Here is a 27,691-nt window from a genome sequence, read left to right as displayed (position 1 = left end):
ATACCCTAGTCGTCAGTCATTGGTTAATGCGCTCATTTTGATCATTTTCTCAAAAATGATCAAAATGATCACTCACATGACAAATCACGTGTTACTTCGTAACAATATGTTCCTACTCTATTCCTCATAACTCTTCCCCCCCTTCCATAGTCTGGTCCCCAGACTTACTAAGATTATATTCCTCTACTAATATAATATTATATTAGATATATTCTATCTATTACTTCTATTATTTATTATTATTATTATATCTTAGTATTATACTATATATATTATTATATTTATTACTATTATATAGTAATAATATTATAGTTTTAATATTTAATAAAGATATAAATTCTTTTATATTCTAAAATTTATTCTTCTACTATTTATATATATATATATATATATACATACACACACTTATATATATATATATATATAAAAAATAGTATCTTTATAGTAGTTAGCTATTTATTCATTAGGGGTAAGACAGGGTCTGTTAATGCTTTACTCCTCTAGTACAGCTTATAGGTATTCCTTATCTTATTCCCTGACTCCTCCTTTATTAATACCCACGCTACTATTATCAAGTTCTTGGCACGGTAAGGCAAGTTCTAGATATAAATATGCTCCTTACCCTTACTCCTTATCTCCTTATTCTCTAACCCTTATACTACTATTATTAGTATCCTAATATAATATAGTAAATTTAAAGTATTAATATTATAGTAATAGTATTAAGGTACTAAAGCTCCCTAATTATTATTACTAGGTTGCTTTTAAGGTAATGGAAATATTATCTCCTTAAAATAGGGGTGAAATCCTATCTTAGCTAGGGGAGGGGGATAAGGCAGAGGTGGATATTTTTGTCTGCCTCTAATGCAGTAAGGATGTTAACCTTATCCTTATATATAATATATCTATATTTTAGAAGTATATTAGGTGCTCGCACTAGTATTATAAATATAAAGAGATTTAAGTTCTACTATTATTATTATATTTCTATTACTTTATCTTATAATTTATAGGTCTCTCTATAATTTAGCTATTACTTAACCTAACTTATTAAGTTTACTAGAGCTCTAAGAGATTTTAAGGAGGGTATCACATTAACTGTCAGGGTTAACTAAGTTAAATATATATATATGTTTATATGTTACAAAATAGCGGTTAAAGTATTTATTATATATAATAACTATCTAGGTAATTACTGCCACCTAATATTAGAGGTAATATTTTATAACCTACTAAGTCAAATATAGTAGCTAGTTTAGGGTATAAATACCCTAGCTAATATTCTATCCTTATTTATTAGTATAGTTTACTACTAATATATTAGCTCTATTAATTCTATATAGGCTACTATATTATTAGGTTATTTAGGGGGTATCCCCTAAATTCCCCTTAAGCTCATCTTCTTATCTTATTATTATAGTTGCCAGGCCTTCCGGCCTAATTCTTCTCTTAATTATACCCCTTTTTTTTACTAGTGGTATTATACCACTGCTTCTTCTTTATCTGTGGTAAACTTATTAAGCCTAAATAGCTTCACCTCCTGTCACGCAACCACCCTTTGCGCATGAGGATCGCTCAAAAAGACAGGCTATACTAGCTCAATTAGCTAGTATAGCTGGGTGGTATAATATATATACCCTTACACCTCCTATTACTATAAGGGCTCTATTATAGAACTTTCCTCTAATTTTTTTGATTAAGGATATGGTCCTTATATCTTTAATTTATATAATATATTTAGTATAGTTTCTTTTAATATATAGTATATATTATTTATCTCTTATATTTTATATATATCTTTTTTTTAACTAGTTATTAAATTTATTACACTTCTCCTATATATTATCTAAATTTTCTCTTAATAATTACTAGTTATATTTTATAGAATAACCCTTTTACTTAATCAGGTATTATATATCATTCTTATACTTCTTCTTATTAAGGATTTCTTCTATCTCCTATTCTTCCTTATTATTAATAATTTCTGGGAGTAATAGGTAATCTACTATATTATTACTACCTATATACTAATGATACTTTTCCAGTAGAGAGATATAGAATATATTTTAGATTTTTTATAATACTAATAACTATAGTTAATATATTTATATATTAACTGGTTTAAAGACTCTAAATAGTCTAATAAAATATAGTATAAGTTTCCTACTCTAATACTTTAGATATAGATATTTTATTAATAGTAGGATAAGGTTATTTATTTTAAATATTATTAGTTTATGCTTATAGTTATAGTATTTTGCTTACTCTTAACTTATATTAATAAAATATTCTTCTAGCTTCTTATAGATATTATGGAGTTGCTTTACTCACTCTTATATATCTAATACTTATTTTTAATTCTTAATATCATAATAGACCTCTAGATAAAACCTATATAGTATAAAGAATAGGGTTATACCTATTAATATATTAATACTATTATTATATATAAATTTAGTAATTAGTAATAGTTTTACCTATATTTTCAGATACTCTCCGTAATATGCGCGCAGGTATTCCTGAATCATTTGATTTTAATGTTCTATCTATCTATTAGTTTGCGGATAGAATATGGTTCCCATACATCTATATATATATAATATATAGCATAGTTCTAACTAGAATTCATTTATGAATTTTGGGTCTCAGTCTAAGATAATACCCTTAAATAAGCTAAAGCTTCTTATAACCTTATTAAATAATATATTAGTAATATTTATAGCTATATAATCTTTTATAGTTAGGGTATAGAATATTATTTTTATATATCTATTAATAATTACTAAGATAATATTATATATACTATTATCACGCTTAGACGGCGGGATGCTACTTATAAAATCTATAATAATCTCTGTCCATAGATATTCCAGTATAGGTAATACCTATAATTCACCATATAAATAGTATCTCTTTACCTTTACCTACTGGCACACATCATATATCTATATATATTCTTACATATCCTGATACATTAATAGCTAGTAGTACTTTCTACTTAAGAGTTTAACTGTTTTAGTTGCTCTAAAGTATCCTATATAAGGGTCATTATAATACCTTCTTATAAGCTTAAACTTCACTACCAGGTTATCTAGTATATAGGCTTAATTTTAGAATAGTAGGATATCCTAATAGTTTACTAACTAATCGCCTGCCCTCTTCCCGACTCACTCTTCTAATATATTATACTTACTTTTGGTAATTTTATATTAAGCTTATAATTCTTATAGAATATTAGAGATCTCCTTTTCTATATAGGCTGCTTTACCTTCTATAGCTCTCACAATAATATAATATAGGTAAATACTTCTCCCTACTTACCCTGCTGTTTACTGCCTATAATACCCGCACTCTTCCTATATCCAGGATATATAAAGACCATATAAGGCTATAGTCATAGTATTACTATAAGGGCTCACCTCCCTATACTCTGGACTAGTCCCTAGCTATTACCCTATATATCTAATTATTTTTAATCTATTTTTAAGTATCAAGATTATATATATAGTACTTTCTGGTAATACCACCAACTTTTAGCATAGTATTAGAAGCAGGTTATCTAATAGTATTTCTTCCATTATATAGTCTAGGTATCTTAAGGGCGCATCTGCGAGATTAGACAGACCCGCGCAGTAGTAAAGGACAAAGTCATACCCTACTAATAGTATAGCCTATTTAGCTTACCTACTATTAAGCTATATAACCTTTATAAGTCTAATTAGATTTCTATAGTCTATATAGACTTTAATTAGAGTAGTACTTCCCTCTAGATAATACCTTTATTATTTAAAACACTCCATAATCACGAGCAACTCTTAATCATATATCTTATACCTTATTTTAGTATCTTTTATCTTATATAAATAGAATACTACTAGGCGCTATTAGCCCTCTTTATTATACTAGGATAATATCCCTATTATCGTGAATTACAACACATCTATCTCTACCCTAATTAGTAGTTCTGGATTAAAATATCTGATAACTAGTACTATTATAAATATGTCTTATAGTATCTAAAATGACTACTCTGCACTTTCAGTCTATTTAAATGGTTTTATTAGCTTACCATTTTTTATTCCCTTTATGAGGTTAGTTAAGCCCCTTATAATCTTTATATAATCTTTAATAAATCATCTATAGAAATTATAAAACCTAAGGAATATTTATACTTCCTTCAGGGTCATTAGTATAGGTTATTCCTTAATAATCACTACTCTTGCTCTATCTATATATATACTATCCATCCTAATTATAAAGCTAAGAAACTTAACCTTATTAGTAAAGAATTTATACTTTTTAAGGTTATAATATAGGTCATGCGCTTACAGTTGCGCAAGTATTACACGCATATCCTACATATAGGACTCCCAGTCCTCTAAGTAGATAAGGATATTATTAAAATATATAATATATATAGTATTAATATAGTTCCCTAATACCTTATTAATATATACCTAGAATATTATAGGTATATTAGCTAAACTAAATAGTATTACTAGGTATTTATAGTGGCTATAATATATATAAAACACTATCTTCTACTTATAACCTTTCTTAATACATATTCTATAGTATATATTCTTAAGATCTAACTTTATGAAAATCTTTGCGCTACTTAGTTAGTCCAGGATTTCTGAAATAAGTAGTAAAAGGTATCTATTTTTAATAGTAACCTTATTAAGGCCTTTATAGTCTATATATAGGTATAGCTTACTATTCTTCTTTAGCATAAATAGAATAGGTATGCCTACAGGGCTTATGGAGGGCCTTATCCACCTATTCTATAGTGCCTTACTGAGATATTCTTTAAAAACCTTAAGCTCCTTTACTAATATATAGTAGATTAGATAGTATAGTAGTTCTGCTATTATTTTAATTATATGGTTTATACTTTTATAGCTTAGTAATATTATTATAGCTTCTTTTTTAAAGATATTTATAAAATCTTATAATTTATTAAGTAGTATATGTTCCACTTACACCTTTTTTAGCTCTATATTTAGGAGGAGTATACTATAGTATTTATCTTTATTAATTTCTTCCTCTACACTTATTATATATATTATTGGTACTATATCTTTAAAGTACTACTTCTCCTATCCTATATTAAGAAGAATATCTTATTACTTTATAGTAGGTATACCTAGAATAATATATAATTACCCTTAATCTACTATAAATATAATTACTAGTATAGTCTTTTTAACTTTATTTAAGTTTTCTAAATATAGTTTGATTTTATATACCCTAAAGCAGTTAATATCTATAACACCCCCCTAATATAGGTAAGGTATGTGTATATCTGCTTTTAGGAGGTTAAGCTCTTCTACAAGTCTTGGTATTATTAGGCTAACATCAGCTCCTAAATCTAATATAATTTTAATATTCTTACTATTAGTAAGACCCTTAATTATCCTACTTATATTAATTACTTTCCCTATAACTTTAAGTTCTATATAGGTTATATATATAGAAATTAATATAACTCTAATACTTTTCCCTTATCAGTCGTTTCTCCCTTTAGCTTATAATAGTCTCATGCTATATATCTAAATTTATTATACTTATAATATCTTATTTTTAATTTTTTCTTTTTATTAGTGGATAGTTTAGGGTCTTTTAACTTATATTTTGGATTTACTAGTTCCCTACTCTAATTATATTTAGAAAATATATTACTATTACTAAACTTTCATTTTAAGCCTATATTCGCTATCTCTATCTTTATTTTCTTTTTAGTTTTCTCCTATCTTATAAATAGTATTATAATATTACTATATATCTCTAGTATTATTAGTAGGCTTATTAGATAATATTATAAATCTAATCTAAGTTTTGCAATAAGGTTATTGCGTTTCTCCTTCTCTATCTATATAGTGGTTATCTAGGTTTCTAAAGAGGTAAGATATACTTTAAAATTAGCTATAGTTTAGCCCTTTCTTTAAATTACTTAAGTATATACTATATAGATACTTAATTTACAGTTTCCTAGATCTTTAAATTTATTAAGTAGGAATATTATAAGTTCTTCCTATATACTCAGCTTATCTCCTTTATTTCTAGTATAGTTAGACTAAATTATCTTTAAAAAGCTTATAAGAAATTATTAGGTCTAGGTAACCTAAATACTTTCTTATATAAATCTCCTAGATATTAATTAGAATATATTTATAGTATAGTTAATTTAATTAATATACTCCTGTAATATTTTTCCTTTATATTCTAGAAAGTCCTTTAGATAGATATCCTTCCCTTAAAGTAGAATATTTAGTAGTATTAGTTTAGGGATTTTAATACTAATATTCTTTAATTAGCTATCTTTAATAATAGTAAAGGTATTATAAGTTAACTACTCTTTAATTATAACTTCTATTTATATTACTTTCTCTTTTAGCTCTTTAAGTTAGATCTTTCTTTAAAGATCTGCTTCTCTTTTCTTTAATTCCCTGATTTATTTATTAATTAATAGTATTAATAATAAAGATTCTAATTTAATAATAGATATAAAAATATTATTATTATATAATTATTTTAATATCTTAATACCAGGCTTATACCTTTATTTTAGTAAAGAGTTATCAGAATTATAAGGGATAAATATAAATATAATATTAGGATAAAAAGTAATAAATATAGATTAGTATTAAAACTAATAACTAAAAAGTAAAACTAAGGTAGATATTATATATAGCTTAAATACTGCTTCCTCCTGGAGCACATGACCTGTGGCCTGAGCGCAGCTGTACCGTGCGTATGTTCCTACTCCGTTCCTCACATATAGATTAGCTTAGCTAATTTACTAGGGTAGTAGTTAGAGTTATCTAAAAGTTTATTTATTAGAGTAGCCTTCTATTCCACTAGCTAACTGCGTCTACCTATAAACTCAGTAATATCTGGAAGTCTCTCTAATAATTATATTTAAGTAATTAGGGGTTCCTTCTATAGAGTAAGCCCAAAGCCATTTATAGACTTAGTAGATATATCTATTTATTATTAGTCACTAGTATTAGGAGTAGTGAGAGCGATTTTAGGGGGGGAGCCAGGAGCTAACTTAAAGGTGGCTATCTCTTCACTTAAAGTAAGTACTACCTGATTCTATTATATAAGAGCTTCTTACAGGATATAAATTTATATAGTTATCTATTCCTATATAGTATAGATAATTACCTCCAGTTCTATTATTATAGCTAGTAAGGATGGTTAATATAATATAGTGTTATAAAACCACTAGAAGTAATCTACTTAAGTTATTATATAAGGTAAATTAATAAGGTTATTAACTATCTATTTAGTTATACTATACTAAAGTATTATATAATAATTAAGATATTATATAAAGAAGGGAAGGCCCAAAAGTAGTTCTTACTAAAAATATAAAGGGGGCCTTATTATACCTTTCCTAATTAGGATTTAGGTGCGCGCGCGGTGAAATCAAATTAGGAAGTCAGTTTAGTTTAGGAGTCCAGTTGGTTAACGTTAGGTAACATTAGGTTATATTAGGTTATATTAGCTGATGTCGGTGCTGCTTTAATCAGACAGGCAACAGGATGGTGCCAATCACGTGTCATAGGGGTGACCCCATGACAATAAGAAATTATTAGGTCTAGATAACCTAAATACTTTCTTATATAAATCTCCTAGGTACTAGTTAAAATATATTTATAGTATAGTTAATCTAATTAATATATTTCTATAATATTTTTCTTTTATATTCTAGAAGGTCCTTTAAATAGATATCCTTCCTTTAGGGTAAGGTATTTAGTAATATTAATTTAGGGATTTTAATATTAGTATTTTCTAATTAACTATCTTTAATAATAGTAGGAATATTATAAGTTAACTATTTTTTAATTATAATCTTTATTTATATTATTCTCTCTTTTAATTTTTTAAGTTAGATCTTTTTTTTAAAGGTCTGTTTCTCTTTTCTTTAATTCCCTAATTTACTTATTAATTAATAGTATTAATAATAAGGATTCTGGTTTAATAATAGATATAGAGATATTATTATTATATAATTATTTTAATATCCTAATATTAAACCTATACCTTTATTTTAATAAAAAGTTATTAGAATTATAAAGGGTAAATATAAATATAATATTAGGATAGGGAATAATAAATATAGATTAGTATTAAAATTAATAATTAAAGAATTAAATTAAGGTAGATATTATATATAGCTTAAATACTACTTCCCTCTGGAGTATATGACCCGCGGCCTGAGCGCAGCTGTACCGTGCGTATGTTCCTCCTCCGTTCCTCACAAAGATACTACTAAATAAGAATATAAAGTTAAAAAGATCTTAAATTATTAAGTTAAAAGATATTAGTATTTCTATATTATAAAATAGAAAGGTTACCTACTAAAAGAAAATACTTAAAAACTATATAAAAACTTTAATTATTTATTTAAGCTATTATGATATTATTATAAAAATTTAATATATTTAAACTCTTTTAATTTTTAATAACTTAAATAAAGATAATAAGATTATCTATAAATTTATATAATTTATTATTAGAATAACTACTATTTTTTACCTACTCTACTTTTTCCTCCTCTTCTAATTTATCTATTAAATAAATTATCTTTACCTTAATATGGTTTTAAGCTCTTTTTAAGATTTTTTAATTTTAAGAAAGTTAGATTAAAAGTTTTTATTATTTAGTATTTAGTTATTACTACTTCATATATACCTTAAATAATTTTTAAAACTTTTCTCTATATTAGATTTAGCCTCCTCTTTAGTCTTATTTAGAAGCTCCTATAATATATTAATATACCTTATACCCTTATAAGTATAATTTATATATTTAATACTCTTTAAGGAAGATACTATAATATAAATTAACCTATAAATTAAGTATTATTTATAATTAAGTATAATAATACTTCTAGACTACTTAATTTTAGAGGTAAGATATTTATAATAAAAAGAAGAAGTTAAAGATATCTTTATCTTCCTATTAGTAGCTACTAAACTCCTTAAATATTAAATTGAAGTTTAGGATAAGCTTACTAAAGAGGGGGATAATATTATAAAGTAATATATAAATAGTTATATAAGTATTATTCTAATTATTTTAATTATTTTCTTAAAAATAAGTAGAATAAGTATATTAGCTAATAATTAATAACTAGGATACTACTAATTAATAGAAATAATTATTTTATTTATTATAGGTTAAATGAATAAGGTAATAAGGATATTAAATTTAGGTTTATAAAAATATCCTATCCCTATTTATATTACAGCTCTCTGTAATTTAACTGTCTAGTTTATCTAGTAATTAATTTAAATATATTCTTATACTCTTAAAGTTTATACTATTCTAAGTTATAAATATAACTATCTTATTATATTCCTTCTATAATAAGCTCTGGTTATATCTTATTCCTTTGCTCTAGGAAGCTAAACCCTTCCGAAGTGGCTTATATTAGCGAAGCTAGTCGGTACTGGGAAAGTATTCCTAACACTATCTTATTATATTTCCTTTTATAATAAGCCCTAGTTATATGTTATTCCTTTGCTCTAGGAAGCTCATCCCTTCTGAAATGGTTCACATTAGTGAAGCTAGTCGGTACTGGGAAGGTATTCCTAACACCTATCTCTAAAAATTTATAGAAAAATATCTTAGATTTCAGTCTAAATCAATAATCATTAGGCTAAGAAAGTTTAAAATATAAGCCTTTTCTGGGCTTATAAATACCTATTCCTAAAGAGGAAAAGAGAAACCAATCAGCCTTGATCTTCGTATATAAGCCGTTAAGGAGTAATTAAATTCTCCTACAACACTCCAGCAAATGTGGCCGTGTTTTCTCACGTGCGCCATTATCTCTCCCAGAATTGAATCTCGGATTCGAATCTATCAGGGAATTACAACACGTATAAGGCCACTACCTTAGTATTGGCGGACGACTTTCCTTGTTCCACAAGACACGACTCCGTAACCATTCAACAGCCTCCTCGACGCCAGTGCCCGTTAGAGCACTACAAGGGAGCACTCGGCTGTCTCTGACACTACCACCCTTGTCACCCTCGAAAACCTTTCTCACAAGTCCCTCTTTTATTCTGACTACTTCGACACAGTCCTCTCTGTCTTGTTTATTGGCCAGGACGAGTAATGGCACACCTTCAGCATCTGAGTGCTGAAGTACACTTTCCAAAACCATTCGACACTCTTCTAACCGACCACCACCGTCTTCATTTGAGGAAATCTTGGTGATGTCGGCGTCCCCAATATCAGAGCTGTCAATCACAAAGACGATGGCATGGCAACTTGCGTAGTATTTCTGCCATAAGCCTCGTAGACTGTGCTGCCCACCGACATCCCAAATCTTCAAATAAACATCGGGTAGGCTTATGGTGGCGACGTTCTGGCCTACAGTGGGAACGGTCTTAAGGTTCGGATGGGCGGTCGCATTTTGATTTGCTGGAAGGGCTTTGATTTGCTCGAGGAGGGTAGTTTTGCCGGCGTTGTCCAGGCCGAGAAGGAGTATGGAATACTCTTCCTTGGACGTGAAGTGCAAGTACAGAGACTTGGCTAGGTGGTACATGTCAGTGGAGCTTGTCCGCGCATATCGTCCGTCAGACTCAAGAGTGGCTGGATGGTGGTAAAATTACTGGATGTGATAATGCCTTGGGTCAGGCTTGAACTCCGGACGAATCACAATGTTTAACATGGCTCACGGACCTGAGGTTAGCCTCGCTGTGACGTCAAAGTAGATGCTAGAAAGAACACATTCCTATCGACTTTTTCGTGCGTCTTGGAGACCCAGCCCTGCGAAAGAGATTCGGATAGCCAATAATCCCGGAGCGTTGTTGGCCTGATGATCTAGTGTATCTTCGCAAGCATTGAAGGTCGGCTCTCGTGTTCAAGTCTGCCAGGAACATAATGACTGGTATTATATTACAGATCGAGACTGAAAGATCCCCTTTGCAATAACATCATTTTTGTTCTCCCAACCCAGCTTTCTTGTTTAAGTGTAGAATATTTTCGTTTTGCTGACTCCTACGCCATTAGGAGACCTGCGTGCAAAGTGGCGGATGATGGACCAGTTTCTGCCACATACCATTCGGTCTTGTTGATCCCATCGCTCCTTACTTTTCATGGCCCTCGGAAGTATCCAACTTTTGACTGAGTACTCGCTCCACTCATTTGCAACGAAATGATGACACCTCGTCGTACCGTTACCGCTTTTATAACAGCGAAGTCGATCTCGCGCCAGGAGAGAATATAAAAGAGCTTTTTTGAAGCAAGAAGCGCTAATAATATGACTTTTTTACTTAGTATTAGCGTCATTTGGATTGCTACACATTCAAAGCAGTCGGTTATCTAGTACCGATGCATCTGGTGCTTCTGCTATGCTAGTTTTTGCTTTACGCAATTCCTTATCATTCAAAATTCACCTTATAGCAAGGTCCACACGAGACGTGAGCATTGTAGCAACATGCTAACGTTCATGTCGTAGCTAACCATCCACTCAAAAGGCTCGCAAACGGGATTACTACGTCCCAGCTGACTCCAATGACAAGATAGCCGCTCATTACCTTCACCACAGTAACGAACACCATCCAAGCTTTCTGGGCTAATGACCTTCAAGCTGCCTGAAATGAGTTCCAGCTAAAGCTGGGATTGAAATAGCGATGGACATTACTACTACGCGACGTGTCTCACCATTGAAGTGTTGCAAAGGTACACCGAGGGAGGCTGGTACAGCCATTGCGAAAGATTAGGTTGCGTCCCCACACATACACCCTTCAGTAATCAGAGAAGTCAGAAAGGACCTATGACAAACTTGGTAGCGAAATGTTCCTACTTGGGGAATCGCTCCTCAGGTCGACATATTTAGTATTGACGAGGCTGGTTTTATGACACGTCGAAGGAAGCCGAAGCGGCTGCTCTGAGCTGGGTTTTATTTGATCTAAGCTTAAGAGCTGTTTGCGAGTGCACTGGGTGATGAGTCAAACGGAAAGTGACGACGTTGTATCCCTTGAGCTGTCAATGTCTTTAGAGGCGCTATTTGTACCTTGCTTCAACCACGAGTTGATCGTCTCGACCTTTACCAGAAAATATGTCAAGCCAGATGTGTTATTCAAGGGCTCCATGAAAAGAAAGTCGTGGTATTTGTGAGAAGTGCGTTGTTAAATTTGGCTTTGCGTACATCCATCCTGAAAGGGCAGTGCGGGGTCCCTTGATGCGTGATGATTTGAGGATCGTCTTTTTAAAGCAAGACATTTCAAGACGACTGTGCCGAACTCCATGCCACGCATAAACCTGCCTCACGCCTAATTTTGCTGCCAACTGGCAGAACAGTATCCCGTATCGTGGTCCTTTGTTGCTTGCGCATTATTTGGTTCCGTATTCGTGCTAGTTGTCGCGCAGCATCGCAAACACAATAACAGACAAAGAGGCATGTTTGTGCTGAGAGCCACATGAATATGTGGTCGACTCTTGCAATCCTCTTGGCCATTAACGCTCAGGCTCACGGGAAAACTGCTCGACTAATTACTTTGAATGGGCAACCGTTGGTTGAAGTTCTCAAAAAGATACGACCTGTCGAACACGGAACTTTTAAAGGAACGATGGGTTCCCCGCCAGACCAAGGTAAGACTTTGACGAATACTTTTCAAATGTATGCTTATTACGCCCTCCATTTGGTTTGGACTGAGTCTTTAGTCTCGTAGTCTCATCAATATATTCTGGAAGTCGACGGGATGCTTAATCTAACTTTTCTTGTAGCACTCCTTGTCACTTCCACTATCCCAGGTCCTGGTGGAGTGGGTAAGCTACCAGCGCTGGGATTCAATTCATGGAACGCCTACCACTGTCAAATCAATGAAGACCATTTTCTGAATGCTGCCAAGCTCATGGTTGAGCTTGGCCTTACGAAAGTAGGATACGAGTATGTTAACATTGACGATTGCTGGTCGGAGAAATCACGCGATCCCATAACCCATCGCCTCAACCCAGATCTATCCAAGTTCCCTGACGGAATCCATGGCACCGCTGAGAAGATCCACTCTCTAGGCCTCAAAATTGGAATCTATTCCAGCGCAGGGACAGCAACGTGTGCCGGATACCCTGCATCTCTAGGATATGAAGATATTGACGCGCAAACTTGGGCTGAATGGGGGATCGACTATCTTAAATATGACAATTGCAATGTGCCTCTTGAATGGCAGGACGAATGCGAGTGGTGCGTTGTCGATCTTGATAATCACAAGAGCTTCACCCCGGGACCCAATGGAACTTGTCCCCAGTCAGGAGGCGATTGGTGCCCGCCTGGGTACGATTTTGGCCAAAGCAGAACAGCTGAACGATATAGGAGAATGCAAAGAGCCATCAATCGGACTGACAGGTCTATTTTGTACAGTCTCTGCGAATGGGGGACCGCGAACGTTCAGTCTTGGGGAGCAGACGTTGCTCAGAGCTGGCGAAGTACAGGCGATATTTTTCCAAACTGGGACCGTATCCTTGAGATCTTAAACGAAAATTCTTTCTACATGAATCACGTAGATTTTTATGCCCATTCCGATGCAGATATGCTAGAAGTTGGTAACTTACCCTACTCTCCAACAGTTGAAGCCGAAACACGATCACACTTCGCGCTCTGGGCGGCAATGAAGTCCCCTTTGCTCATCGGAACTGACCTGTCTAAATTAAGCTACCATGATCTGGACGTACTTAAGAATCCTTATCTGCTGTCCTTTAATCAAGACGACACGTATGGCAAGCCTGCTCAACCATATAAATGGGGGACGAACCCGGATTGGACATTCGATGCTAAGCGACCAGCGGAATATTGGGCAGGGAAAAGTAAGATTGGAACATTGGTGCTGGTTCTAAATACTGATGATTCTGTGTCCAATAAGACCATTGATTTTGATGAAATTCCGGGATTAGATGGAAATAAGAGTTATATGGTCACGGATATTTGGACAGGTAGAGTTTTGAATTGTATCGTTGGCGGGATTGTCGCCGAGATCTCAGCACACGACACGGCTGCCGTAATTGTTGGACCAGAATGTTGAAGCAATCTGTCATACAGGACAGGCGAGACACAATTCGCGACGCGGAGAATCACCTGTTGTGGTCCCATACCCCAGAGCATCATGACGCTCATTCCTAGGATCCTTTGTTATTGTTTCCAGTAGTTTTAGATCCATTGTATGTTATGTCAAATGGGAAATTATGGCATTGTGCCCTTGCGGAGAGCTATTTAATTTGTTACGATAATTCTGGTATCAAATCAATCAGCTCAGAATCTTCCATCTATGTCTGTTTTAGCTGAAACAGCAAGGATAATTGAGGATGACTTATCGGAAGAAAATTGTGATCGAAGAAAGCCTAACTTACAATCAGTTGTCCAGGAGAATGCCATATATAAATAGGCCTTTGAAGATATTCCGATTATCATCCATGCTGAGCCCTAATTAATATTCAATGGAAGGAGAAGGAAAAATAAAACAAGAGACAGACAACTGGTGAAATATATTCTATAGTATGAAACAAGTAAATTCAAATCTTCCTACAAGGCTCTATTTGTGGCAAGCTGAAGGCGTAAAGGCCCCAAACGTACCATCAAGATTCAAATAAATAATTTGTGCATTTTTATTTCCTAATAATCGTCATAATGCCGTGTTTTGGCTTAGAAGAAACATTCGTACTGAGCAGAGGATGTCGAGGGGACGATTCGATATGTTCAACCGTGAGTAGTATACTTTTCATGTTTGCAAGGCTGTAGAACGGTCTTCCCCTCCTCAGGTATTGGTCTGTACTGGGGTACGTGGTTCTAATTGAGTAAGTGGTTGTATTGGAAAGGGGATGTGAGTGGGAACAGTTGAGATTATTTTCGCGTGGCTTGAGGTATAAGAAGGACGAGAATACGAAAGATTGGAAAAGAAGAAACCAGGCACCAAACATAGACAGTAGGAGAGAGGGGAGTTTTACATTGCCTCACTTTGCTTTGCTTCGATTTATCCTGCATTGACTTATTTAACAAGATAAATATTTACGTTCTTTACCTTCAGACCATATCAAATTGTATACCTTAATGAACATCTATTCCATTCTGTCAGTAGCAGTACTGATGACTGAGTGGGAGTCCCCCATTTCCTCATCCTTAGGAGTGCCGTTGGCATCGAGTGTCCAAGACTCCAAAAAGAGGTCAGCGTCAAAACGTTCACAAAACACTCAGCGGTAGGTTAGCAATAGGTATTTTAACTTTATCTTTTTCTGTTTGGAAAGTAAGTGTGCCAACTGCCCATTAAACATCAAATTTATGGACTTTGCAGTCTTTGTCACCCAGTTCACTGTACAATTTGCGAGAGATGCCCTTGACTGTTAAACCTTTAGCGCAATCGTACATGTTCATCCAAAGCACACTTAGAATAACTAGTCGAGAAGATTATGCAGAACGAAAAATTTCTATAAAGCTTACTAAGATGCATCGAAAATCCGATTGTTTAGTCCCGCGGCGAGTCGCGAATCGATGTCTATTATTTGCCATCATTTAGATTTCAATTTAGGAGCGTCCCTAGGGCTAGGATGTTGCTTTCTACGTAAACAACTTGCAGCAGGCTGCAGTTAATTATCCATATATAACAGTTACGAAACTGCAACCCCCCCAAGAACAAACAAGACGGGACTGGGCTGTTCACTCTCAGCAAAACAGCACATTGGAGTTGAACATCTATGTCTTCCAATACTTCACTCGACGTTAGCATGTAGAGATGCCTAGGAGTGTAACCCAATGAGAGCAATGCAGAAATATGATATTGCATGCCGCTTGTACATATAAAATGCCTCCTTTTTGCGCCGACGACATGAGTTTTCATAAATGAGCAGCGAGCTACTTTATAATCTGCTGAGCATCAAGAAAAGAGCAGCGGCACGTGCTTTTAGGACAGCTGCGCGCCACCTTCGTGCCACATTCGTGTTGCTCGCGTTGCGACGTGGTCACCAACATAACTCGCGACTGCGCGAATAACAACACGACACGATTTTCGCGTTTCTGCAAACATCAACGATGAAATACACTGAGCGTCTATTTCCGGACTTATCACAATCCATTGGTTCCTTGCACACCTCATCCGAAGGTACCAAAAAGCGTGTGATACCTTTCAAAGCGCCCAGTCGTATTGGTAGCACCTCCCAACCTGCATCGACAAAGCCGAGATCGGGCAGAAGCACCAGCAAAAATTCCATGGTCAATAGAATGGCACGAGATATAACATCGGCTGCGAAGAGCGAGAGCAATAGCCTCCGTCGTACTTCCACAACTGCTGTCGAATTGAGCTCCGACGACGAAAGTGAGCGGGACACGCCACCGTCAAAGAAACGACGGGTAAATCATAAAGCCAGAAATGATGAATATGGAGAGAATAACCAAGAGGATGAATATGAGGACGATCCGGTGTCAGCCCATAAACACCAACCTAAACCAGCTACACGAGATCACGATACGTCGTCTGCACTACCGCCCAAGTTGCTTACACGGCTGCTATACGAAAACTTCGAAGACAAGAACATGAAAATTGGAAAGGAGGCAATGAAAGTTCTAGGCAAATACGTGGAGACATTTGTGCGCGAAGCTTTGGCGAGGGCCATTTACGAACGAGAGGATGGCGACACAGAATTGGGCAAAGAAGCTAGTGATGGCTTTCTTCAGGTATAATCTTGTGACTGTTTTAGGGATTATGCTAATGTATCTACCTAGGTTGAAGATTTGGAGAAGCTAGCGCCACAACTTCTTCTCGATTTCTAGACATGATTTTCGTTCGCATCTCGATGCAACCAGTACAGTTCAGTTATACCCAGGTCAAATTGAATAAAGCGGATGAGCCATTAGCTATAACATTGAAGGAATTTACGGTGATGTCATAGGAATCTGCATGGTATGCGCCAGGTTCATGAGATTAAGTGCATAAGAGTAAGGCTCTCACATATATGATAGCGCAGTCCTTGAGTCTGTGTGCTCATTTGGTTTTGCAACAGAGAGCTTTTCAGTCACCAATCAGAGATGTTCCTCACTGTGCGAGCTATTAATTAGGACAGTTCCAGCAATTTTAGTAAGGAGTGACTCACTGGACTTTCGAAACGTGGCTAGCAGATCTGCAGAATCAACCGTACCATAGTAATGCGGGAGCTGGGCGGCTAATGGGACAAAATCTCCTACAGAAAAGTATCCCATACTCAGCTCGGTCAATGTAGCTTGGTGAACTCTGACGGTTGTGCTGTGATTTGGCTATTTTGCTCTAAAAAATTGTTCGGGGCTTTGAATTTCTAAGATGACGTAGAATGCCCCCTGGTATCGTTAGAACTCCTAGAATAGTGATTCGACTATTCTGAACGGAAAGTCAATTCCACATAATCTTCTGGTCCCAATTGTGGGTCTGCCGGATAGATAGAAGAGTTGTAGTTCCTACAGATGTTGATGACGTTCCATTAATGATATTCCAGGCGGTAAAGGAAGTCGTCGATTGGGTTCCAAATAATGAGAAGTATCGTAGACATATGATTAAATGAGCAATGCCAAATAAAATTTGCTGTAAATATAGCGGTATTATATTGTTCTTACTACGCTGTCTTGGAATTGCGGGGAACCCGGAATAAAACTTGTGGTATGTGAATTGGACAGCATGGTCAACGAGCTGTTGTCATCGACTTATGATTCAAAATGATGATGTGCGAGAAGCTAATCAATCATGGGATATGGATGATAACTCAACAGGGAATGCACAAATGCTATGCCGATAAGCCTGAACTGATCTTGTGACTTAGCCAATTGCTACAAAATAGGCAGTATATGGCCGTGTGTATGACTGACAGGGTTGTGTGATAGGTATTATTAGCGCAGCATGTATCTCTCTATCCTTAGTGCTTCATAGCTATCACCCATGTTATAAACGATATGCTGTGGACACATGTTCACGCAATCATACCTAGTTTATTTCTGCTCTAGTACTCCACAATTACCTCTTACTCTAAGGCGTCTGACTAGTATCAGATGTCCACTGGTACTGAAATCATTATGAGATATTGATTCATTAATTCAACAGCCATGAAATGTAGCACTTAATATGTGGTGTTGTATTCTATGACATATAACAATTTTCAACTCATCGAAATTATCAGATTGATGCGTGTTTAGTATCTATAAGCAGCAAATATTGCCACAAAATGGTGAATGAAACGATTCTCAGATCGATAGGATTAATTAGATATTGGACTGTCTTTCATGAAGCAATTCATACCATCAACTCAATCTTTGCATTCTGTTTTGGTAGATTTCGGTGTTTTTGACTTTCCATGCACGACATATTGCATATGATACAAGCAAATGCTCCTCTGTCTGCTGAATTAGTACATTGTCTTGTGGTTGGTGTTCCGATTGCCATTGCTAAGAAATGTGTTTTGACACCCGGATGCTGCGATGCTCATGGTCTTTTGGCCATTTAGATCGCGAGGTTTCATCCACATTGATTCAAATTTGACCCAAGTGTTGAGGTATACGTCATTTTTTACTATCTCGAACGCCCTGTCGAAGATCTCAATGGAGAAATTTGCAGGTATCGAATTTGCTTTATCCTCATACGGCGATATCTCCGTTACGGGAACACGATATAGTTTGTCAATATCGTCAGACATCAATCTGTTTCCCACATTAAAATAGCGAAAAGAACTTAATTCTAGGGAATTTTCATGGGAATCAGAGTTCTCCCACGGCGCGATGACGTTTTTGTTGACCGTGCTGGAGCTCTTAGGACAAGAAGAATCATTATTTGGAAATGCTTGATAATGGCAACCCTTGAAGATGTCGCGCAGTTCTGCGAATGTTTTATGGTCAATATTGATGTTCATCCGCGCCGTATGTGGATTGATGAGCTTGAAGTAGATCAAGGCTGCCTCTTCATATCTCTCCCGTAGTTGCAGTTCTGTTAAAACACCCTTACTTGCCTCTGTCTTCCAGTTTTTGCGCCATTTGAGTACAGAGATGAGGAATGCAATGTTCTCTGCAGTAAATTCTTTCTCAGAAGCCCAGATAAGCAGGCTGGTCGGTTCGTACCTGAGTCGCATCTCTAATGTCATCATCGAAGTAGTCTTCTCTTCGATTGCAGACGCTGTTTCATTGCCATTTCTACTGTTTCTCCTCTTGTTGAGTTGTTTTCTTTTGTAAAGGTCAAACAAGGGGAAAAATATTGTGACGAATTGGATGGTGAAGAGTCCTGGAAGAAACCTACCACCAATTAGACCTGATCATTGTCAATTCTAAGATCAATAATACCATCCAGAGGGTGGAAACCATTTATTGATGTAATCAAGTCTTCGGTTTCGTGCGTAAACAAAGGTGAGCCATAGAGGGGTACCAGGAAGACTATGAAACAACGTTAGGATTACACCTTTAGCTGTCCGATCAAGATTCGAACCAAGCAATCACTGCTAGCCTTGTTTGTAGTGCCCAGTAATGGGCGTCGTTGATTTTTCTGATGCGCAGCAAGATGAATGGACCGAAAACTGTAGCCCAGAGAAATTGCCAGAAAACGGATGGAATCCTGAACAATTCAACAGCATATCGTTGAACTTGGTGCCAAAGAACATACCATTCTGAACCCCGACGACATTCGTCAGGTGCCATAGACGCAGCAAAAAAGCCGTATGAGGAATGGAATTTTCTCGAACCGAAGAATAAGATGGTGGTAATAACGAGCTATGTATGTACTGATTGTGAGCCTTCTCGAAGCCAGCCTTGACGCTAGTATTTCGCATACCTGTGCAATAACACCAAAAGCAATGGCCACATATGTCTGCTTCTCGACACTCCAATGCCGTAATTTTCGATTTTGATTAGGTTTTTTTTGATTGGGGTCGAAGTTGCAATTGACAAGTGATTTGCTTTGTGCGACAATGTCCTTCTGGGTCATGGAATACGCGTACAGGCGTATATTGCTCGCTGAGGGTTGAGAATCAGAGGCCGTTATCTTCTCAAGACTTGACTACGCACCTTGAAACAGAGCGATGCCCAAGGGAAGAAGAAGGCTCATTGTCCAGAACTCCCAGCCACATTTGAAGATGCCGTTAAGCGGGTAAACTAGCAAAATGAGAACCAAATAGGCATGAAGCAGTATAACTGACCCAAAGATAGTCCAGAAGCTGCGTATTCTCACGGCATGTGTATGTCGAAGCTTGAACAGAGCCACTAGTCCGGACAGGACAAGTGCAGAGTAAACGAAGGCGAAAGCTACGTAAGAGAGGCCAAGCAGATCGAAGTTTGGGCTGCCATAATCAATTCCGTGATGTGGGACAGGAATATGGACCATGGCGAACAGAGTCTTTTCTCGTCTGTTGAGGAGAGGGAGCCTGTACGAAGAGTGGACGAGTTGGGATCAGCTCGTGTGTTGCTGGTGCTTTAGAGCTGTAGTTTTTTGGTAAAAGAGCGGGAAAAGAAAAGAGGAATGGTGTGTCCAAAAGCTGACGTTGAAGTCCAGGCAGGACTAAAGGCTCCTGGAAAATACGAAGCGTAAGGAAGGAACGTGTCTAAGGCAAGGTCCTGGTGCTGTGGTCTGAAAGCTCGGGCAATGGCAACGTCACAGCCAGAACGACAGAAATCCTGGAAGGACCAAGATCCCCTCAATAACAGAGACACAAGACACTTCAGTGAAACGTGACGCTGATGTGCCACGCGTGCATGTATTGACAGCCGCTCTAGACGGGAGAATCACGAAACCCCAGAGTCGGCCGCCTTTCTCTACCTTCAAACGCGTGCATGAGCTGCGGCTCCCGAGGGAAAGGCAACGCCTAAAAATTGGAAAATAAGCCTACGAGCCGAAGCAGATCAAACATTCATGTCCTCGGGACTATGGACCTATCAGTGCGGACGCCTCCAAGGCGGGAGAGTTACGTCTCCATGCTACTGCTGTGATCAGCTGTGAGGCCCGCCTCCACGCTTCCTGCACACTTTAATCGGTCAATTGCATTTTTAAGCAGATTCTGGCTTCACTGTACTTCGTCACGAAAGAACTGTGCATGATTCCAATGCTGTGCTGCAGCAACTTTTCATTTCTCAAGCTGGCCAAGAGTGACAATTCTACGTGCGAATGAGCCATTGACGAAGTATGATGCAGATGACGTACAGTCTTTTCCCTAGAAGCCCGTCGGGAGTACTAACACATTTGTTACACTTGTTTTTGACCCCTATCTCTTCGCCAGATGTTCGTTGACTCTCTGGGTATTTGGGATGGTGATTCGTGATGGAGTGATTCCAATGTGTTGGTTTATCCATCCACTTTTCTTGCCGTATATGGACTGAATGGATAGATAACAGCGAAGCTCCCATCAGTGACAGGCTTTAGAAGTCTCGCCTTACAATACCTCTCTCTCTCTCTCTCTTTTGCCCTACTGCCACGGCAACATTTCCTTGAAATATTTTGCTGACCAATGGAGAAAATCGATCAGTTGGCACATATTACGTGTCGACCAGACAGTTCTAACTGGAGACAGCCTCCGCTCACAACTCGGAATAGCCATTCGCCAAGTATATTCTACCGCCATCGCTCCCGACGAAGAGCTAACGGACGGGTTTGGTTCTTGTACAACGACAATGGCTTGCATCGACTATGAGGCTGTACGCTTCTAGGAATGAATATTGTGCTTCCCATTCTCGGCCTGCGCCGATGTCAAGAATGCATTCCTAGCCAGCAATTATCCAAATGAGATTGGAGAAATGAAAAATATTCGGGTGCATGTTTGTAATGACGGCGACAATTTTTTTGCTCATGTCGGAGCTAGGCTCCTGGTAATTCTAATGCAAAGCTTGAGTTGGTCGAAGGAATTCCTCAACTTCCTAGAAGATACGCCATGCCTGTCCATGTACCATATCCCACCCCAAAACCCCAGTATGCAATATAGCGCGAAGGCCACTTATCGGTTAGACTTGGCAACACGCTCCAACTCATCCTTCTTCTTAATCGCGTAAGAATTGCTGCTTCCTTTTGCAGCGTTGATTAGCTCTTCAGCCAAGCACTCAGCGATGCTCTTGACGTTACGGAAAGAAGCTTCACGAGCACCAATAGTGAGAAGAGCAATGGCTTGATTGACTCGGCGGAGAGGAGAAACGTCGACAGCCTGGCGACGAACGGTACCTGCGGAACCAATACGAGTGCTGTCTTCTCGCGGACCGCAGTTGACAATGGCATCAACAGCGACCTGGATGGGGTTCTGATCTGTCATGATGTGGATGATCTCGAAGGCGTGTGCAACGACTGTGGCTCTTGTTAATTACTGTATGCTCGTGACAAGGGTGAAAATGCCCGTCAACACGTACTTCGAACGGCCATAAGCTTCTTGCCGTTATTGCGACCGTTCATCATGAGGGAGTTGGTAAGACGCTCAATCTGCATAAAATGTCAGCGCGGCCTTTCCATTCTCGTTCATCAGTGCTTAACGTACGATTGGGCACTGCGCCTTGCGGAAACGCTTGACTGCATATCGACCGGCGGAATGGGAGATATAGACAGGTGTGCGGATTTGGATGTAGTCCGTCAGCGAGATGTCACGGATCTCAACGCCATCATAGGACCACTTGTTGAAGAGCTTGGTCTCACCAATCTCAGCAACAACGTCCTTCGGTAGGATTTGCGAGCCTGCACCGCTCTCGACAAGTTCGGTGTCCGACATTGTTACGAATAAGTGTAAAACTATAGGAAGCGCGTTGATTGCCTTGACGATTCGTCCAAGTGAATTGGAGTCCTCAAGTGAGTTTTGTCAGCAATTTCTTGCGCTGGTGGTGATTGTGGTTTTTTGCTTCGTAGAAAGGACTGGGTGCTCTAGAGGTCAGCTTTTTCGTTTGTGGGTGGAGGACATTGCTTATCGGGTTTAGCGTCTTGGCAGACTCAGGTGCTCGCCTTTACGCCCACTTGCGTTGAGAAAATTCCGCTTAAGCCAAGTTGACTAATCAACGTACAGAGTCAGTCAGGAACTTGAAGTTAACTTGCCACATGTCTCCGTACAACAATACCGCCGGGTTATCTGTGCTGCCTCCCACGGCAGCTTGCCTTTCATGCCATGTCCATGTGGACGTCCTTGTTGGGTCTTGTTCAAAAACCATACATTTGACTACTCCACAAAGAGCAACCCATTTCGCATGCAAATCTCATACGAAAGATCGCACGCTACGCCACTGTTAGGATCAAAATACTCTCTCAGAGCCTCAAACTATGCGGGGCTACCGACAATTGATAGATAGCCTGACCAACAGGATGTGGCAAAGATGCGCTTTTGCCGTGGTGGTACATTACGAGAAGATTTCAAATCTTAACTATGGCGGAAAGTAGGACCGTTCAGCTTGGAAACCCATTCGTGTACTTATTCCTGTTGTGAACCCATCGTGAGCATTGTAATGACCGAACTCGGCGATCTTGCTGCTATTACACGACGGTAAGAAAGTTAGAACAACCTGCTTGTTTTTCTTTCGGCAAGGCCGCGCAGAAATTTAGGAAGGCCCTGTCACAGGTATTATGGACTCTGAGTTCGTTATACACTCGTTGCTACGGAGCCGGGATCTTTGTTGACAACTGTGCGCGACTTCTTCAAATCGTTTATCCTTGCACGACCTTTGCATCCAACTGCCTAGCAATACAAGAGCACAAATTTGAAATGCATATGATCATAAATTGAACAAGTCGCGAGAATATACGCACTTAATCGTAATGGATTCCTCTACTAGGCTTGGGGCGTCGCCTGCCACACCACTGTTCCCACTGTCGCCCGAGCGCGTCAATGGGACTCGCCCACCATACTCAAGCACAGTTTCACAGTCGTCCAACGGCCCAGAGTTCGGCAAATCATCTGTGTTGCTGAAACCGTCTCTGCTCTCAGGCTCACCAGAAGTGCACTTTCGACATACACGCAATAATAGCGCGTCGGACGCCCACGTTCAAGGCTTGGTTGCACGCTTCGATGGACTGAGTGTCAAAGATTACAAGGCTCAGAGTGAGGTTGCCGTGCGGCGGGCCGACATGGCTAGGGAGATGGCTGAGATGGAGCGAGACAAGAGCCGACGAGAAGCAAAGGCTTTAGATGATGAGCTCAAACGAGTTCGCGAAGAAATGCGCAAGATGAGGAAGGAGATAGAAGAGGGCAAAGAACGAGAACGGAAAGTATCAAAGAGACTCGAAGTCGTCATGGTATGTCATGTTTGCGCGCTTTGTGCAATTCATAGGCTGTAAGACTAAGTTTTGCACACAGGAAGAACACCAGCGGTCGAAGGACGCTCATAGCCATGCCGTTGGGATATACGAGAAGGAGATACGTAAATGTCGAAAAGAAGCATTCAGGTCAGGGTCATCGCTTGTGAAGCTTCAGGAAGAGTTGAAAGCTACACGCAATTCACTGCGCACCACACAATCTAGCCTGGAATCAGAGAAACTGAAAAGTGCTCGGCGAGAGCAGGATGCATTTACAGCACAGTATCAATTGATCAGTGTACAGGAGGAGCTAGATAAAATGCAAGAGCGTGTCCAAGTTGTCGAAGCGGAGCGCGACGCTCTTAAGCGAAGTCTAAAGGAGGAGGAGGTTGCGCGCATTGCTGCTGAAGGACGCATCGCTCTACCCGCTGTGGACGAGGACGAGGATTTCGATGATTCTAATTTATCTCATTCAGCCCGCAAGTCACCACGAAAGGTACGACTAGCCAGTGAGGAGAGCGATTGTGACAAAGAGAACAGGTTGCCGAAGAAAGTAGTGGAGCTGCAGAGTATGCATCGAGAACTTGCAATGGAGAGGAGGCTTCGCAAGAAGGCACAGGAGCAGGTGGAGTTTATGAAGATGGAATGCCAGTTCCAGTGCTGCTCGTGTCGGCTTGCCGAGAGGGATGGCCATGCTTACGTTTATGACATAAGCTTTGCAAGCGAGATGGACACGATCAGAACCCAGCTACCCAATGATTGCAATCTACTGCTCAGCGATCGGGAGGACATGCCGATGACACCAGGCTCACAGGAGACTGGATTGATGACTGATGCTGACGCATCAACAGACAGTACTGATGTTGCAAATGAATGCAACGATACTATACCTGAGCCAAATAAGGTTCCTTTGCAAACCTCAGAGCAGGAGAAGGAAACTTCTCAAGCTGAGGCACGCAAAAAAATTCAGGCTGAGGTAACAAGGGGAGACACAAACAGGGTGATAGAGTCCGAACAAGGCGTTTGTGGTGTTGCGGAAGCAGACGACGCACCACAAACGCCTATTCGCGAAATCAGGACTGTTACTACAACTACAACAATACCTATCATGTTCTCACCATTTCCGAGGTTGCAGCAGCCCACTACACCTATGACCATTGACCATCCTCCTTCAGTTGCACATGGTCCAACGTCGCCCTTCCTTGCTTCAGCATTCAAACCAGACGGAACACTTGATCGAGAGGCAGCGTTAGCACAGATTCGCGAGCGGAGAGGAAGAGCCAGGAGCGTGGCGATAGGTCATGCGACACCAAAGAAGCAGATGCTAGAAGGCGTTGTAGGTGGAAGACGGGATATTAGTGCGCCAACGTTGAAGAACTGGAACTAGGAACAAAAATGGTCAATGAGTGTTTCTTCGAGCGCTAGAATCGGTGATACTGTCTTTGCTAGCTGATGACATGTATACTGCAGGTGATTGTGACTGATCGAGAACTCTTCTGTTGGATGCCACTCAGTTATATCGACACGGGATGTAGTTGGAAGATCAGAGCATCACATCAATCAGGCCTTTTGTACAGTAGACAGTCTATTTGCGTTTTCTGAAAGTCCATATGGCTGCAAGATATATCTATCCTTCGAACTTATGTCTCTTGTCTATTGCTGAGAAGTATCTTCATAGCTCAGAACTTAAACTCGTCACCATGTGACCATTCCAGCCGCGGTCCGAAACTTCTGCAAAGAATGGCAAAATGACATCTTGCTGTATTGCGACTACAAAGCAAGATCAGTGTTCAATTACTATAATTATCTGAGTTACTATTTGAATCAACTCGTTGTGTCTTCGTATACCATATTGACTTATTGGCGGATTGGATTCACAAGCCTAGTATTTCCCGAAGAAATGACACTGACACTTGTGCTTAGTAGTGCTTAACGATATCATCTAATATGGGACTGCCTGGTTATTTCGCTCCATTTCTTTATTCCTCGACACGCAACGGGCGATCCACGCAACGAAAGGTGATCACGGAATTGATTTGTTCAAAATCACACAATGAATCGAACAACGTTCCAACCCGATAATTAAAAGGCGTCTGCATTGCTGAACTTACCTAATAGTTGTATGCTCGTGACGCATGGGGTCTTCCTCGTATTTTCGATCTACTTCAGCGGCGCTTGATTTATCTCAAGTTTAATAAACCGTAGCACGCGGATCGTCTAAGGATGGGACAGCTGCACACACGATATGCTTTGATTTCTTATGCTCTGTTCCGTGCTTCTGAATCTTAAAAGACTTCGGAATCTCTTTGCGTTTGAACAAAGTCGTTCGAATCTTATTCTTGAATAGTCGCTGTTTTGCCTTGCTAGAGATGTCAATCGACAACATAATTTCCCAAAGGATATCTTGGGACTTATCAAGTATTTTGTCAATGAGATTTTCGACGATCGTAGGAAAATAGCGCAGTGATTCGAATGCTCCCTCATTTTTCGTATCTGATGTGTACGAGTGAAGATGACTGAGCGGCGAAAGGAAAAAATCGCAGGCGTTAGCTATTTTCTGTAGACAGTACCCACTGGTATCGAATGAACAGCAGCATCAGAAGTCAACCATCTTGTAGAATTGACCACTGAAATATGTTACATCAACGGGATAGGAAGATAGAATTTTACTTATACATCGCATCAGGGTTGTAACTCCTCAGGTCTTAAACGCTGATGCTTGCAAAGAAACGATATAGTTCAAAAGGTCAATCACTGCTCAGACTGTACAAGGCCTAGAATACCATGTAAGATTTCTCAACTCTTCTGTAACACTAGGTCTGGACTTTTGGTCTTGCGCGGACGCTGCATTCACGCTCTGCAGGAGTCTTCGGCCATAACTTTTGGCGTGGAGAGGAGGGACAGAACGGTGTCAGCATCAGAGCAGTCAATATCTGAAATGACAGAGCTTGAAAACTTCCATTGAAGAAAGCATTTTCAAAGTGCTTTAACCAAACGAGCTGTTCTGGACGCTATAGCACACCTTGTCAGGGTGTACGATATATCTTTCTAGACCAGTGACCTTAAAATACGCGAAAACCTACTTTGTGAAAAAGGCCCTAGGGTCAGTTATTGCTACACATCCAGGTATACATGATGAGTTTATCCTATCTTTTTGGCACAATGCCACAAAAGATTTCAAATTGAACGATACACCTTTCCAAAGCTTTGTTGCCGAGAAAAGTAGGGTTTCGAATGTGAACTTATCCAGCAGTGACTACAATCGCGAGATAAGTTTTCAATTGCTAAACAGTGGAAGTCAGAGCAATTGCTTCATACAGGCTATTTACTTCGGGAATGCAAGAGAAAAATTTAATTAGAACAGGTGAAAGACTATACGCTCATGGTAGCAGGTATGAAAACAATGTTGGGTGATTCATCTGCAGCCTCATCCTGGAGCGAAGTCTTTCGGATACAAAAGTTCAACTACTGAATAACATAACTACTCAACGTAAAAT

The 27,691-nt window shown here is 38.3% G+C and overlaps 6 protein-coding genes across 7 annotated transcripts; 3 read left to right on the top strand and 3 right to left on the bottom strand.

The window, feature by feature from the left end:
• Positions 1-9,625: 9,625 nt before the first annotated feature.
• Positions 9,626-10,650, bottom strand: PV09_08673 (uncharacterized protein). Its single transcript, XM_016362610.1, has one exon. The coding sequence runs from the start codon at positions 10,562-10,564 to the stop codon at positions 9,905-9,907; it is 660 nt and encodes a 219-aa protein (XP_016209623.1). The 5' UTR covers positions 10,565-10,650; the 3' UTR covers positions 9,626-9,904.
• Positions 10,651-12,262: 1,612 nt separating this feature from the next.
• PV09_08672 (uncharacterized protein) lies at positions 12,263-14,241 on the top strand. Its single transcript, XM_016362609.1, has 2 exons — positions 12,263-12,615; positions 12,751-14,241. The coding sequence occupies exons 1-2, from the start codon at positions 12,444-12,446 to the stop codon at positions 14,040-14,042; spliced, it is 1,464 nt and encodes a 487-aa protein (XP_016209622.1). The 5' UTR covers positions 12,263-12,443; the 3' UTR covers positions 14,043-14,241.
• A 1,729-nt stretch (positions 14,242-15,970) lies between these two features.
• On the top strand, positions 15,971-17,547 carry PV09_08671. 2 transcript variants are annotated; one of them, XM_016362608.1, is made up of 3 exons: positions 15,971-16,681; positions 16,730-16,942; positions 17,008-17,547. In XM_016362608.1, the coding sequence occupies exons 1-2, from the start codon at positions 16,040-16,042 to the stop codon at positions 16,775-16,777; spliced, it is 690 nt and encodes a 229-aa protein (XP_016209621.1). In that variant the 5' UTR covers positions 15,971-16,039; the 3' UTR covers positions 16,778-16,942; positions 17,008-17,547. The 2 variants fall into 2 exon arrangements, with proteins under 2 accessions (XP_016209621.1, XP_016209620.1); XM_016362607.1 differs by having other exon boundaries at positions 16,730-17,547.
• A 726-nt stretch (positions 17,548-18,273) lies between these two features.
• PV09_08670 (uncharacterized protein) lies at positions 18,274-20,330 on the bottom strand (the record flags this gene model as incomplete). Its single annotated transcript, XM_016362606.1, has 7 exons — positions 18,274-18,360; positions 18,538-19,249; positions 19,298-19,387; positions 19,440-19,565; positions 19,614-19,720; positions 19,782-19,963; positions 20,015-20,330. The coding sequence occupies 7 exons, from the start codon at positions 20,328-20,330 to the stop codon at positions 18,274-18,276; spliced, it is 1,620 nt and encodes a 539-aa protein (XP_016209619.1).
• Positions 20,331-21,041: 711 nt separating this feature from the next.
• On the bottom strand, positions 21,042-23,457 carry PV09_08669 (40S ribosomal protein S5). The gene is made up of 5 exons (XM_016362605.1): positions 23,242-23,457; positions 23,019-23,180; positions 22,459-22,959; positions 22,334-22,403; positions 21,042-22,271 (listed from the first exon to the last, which is right to left on the bottom strand). The coding sequence occupies exons 3-5, from the start codon at positions 22,684-22,686 to the stop codon at positions 21,931-21,933; spliced, it is 639 nt and encodes a 212-aa protein (XP_016209618.1). The 5' UTR covers positions 22,687-22,959; positions 23,019-23,180; positions 23,242-23,457; the 3' UTR covers positions 21,042-21,930.
• Positions 23,458-23,486: 29 nt separating this feature from the next.
• On the top strand, positions 23,487-25,954 carry PV09_08668 (uncharacterized protein). The gene is made up of 2 exons (XM_016362604.1): positions 23,487-24,194; positions 24,256-25,954. Exons 1-2 carry the CDS (start codon positions 23,718-23,720, stop codon positions 25,579-25,581), a joined length of 1,803 nt encoding a protein of 600 aa, XP_016209617.1. The 5' UTR covers positions 23,487-23,717; the 3' UTR covers positions 25,582-25,954.
• Positions 25,955-27,691: the final 1,737 nt, after the last annotated feature.

Source organism: Verruconis gallopava, assembly GCF_000836295.1.
Source record: "Verruconis gallopava strain CBS 43764 unplaced genomic scaffold supercont1.44, whole genome shotgun sequence".
Taxonomy (NCBI): domain Eukaryota; kingdom Fungi; phylum Ascomycota; class Dothideomycetes; order Venturiales; family Sympoventuriaceae; genus Verruconis; species Verruconis gallopava.
The sequence above is the reverse complement of the archived record's forward strand: the minus strand, read 5'-3'. Positions and strand labels throughout refer to the sequence as shown.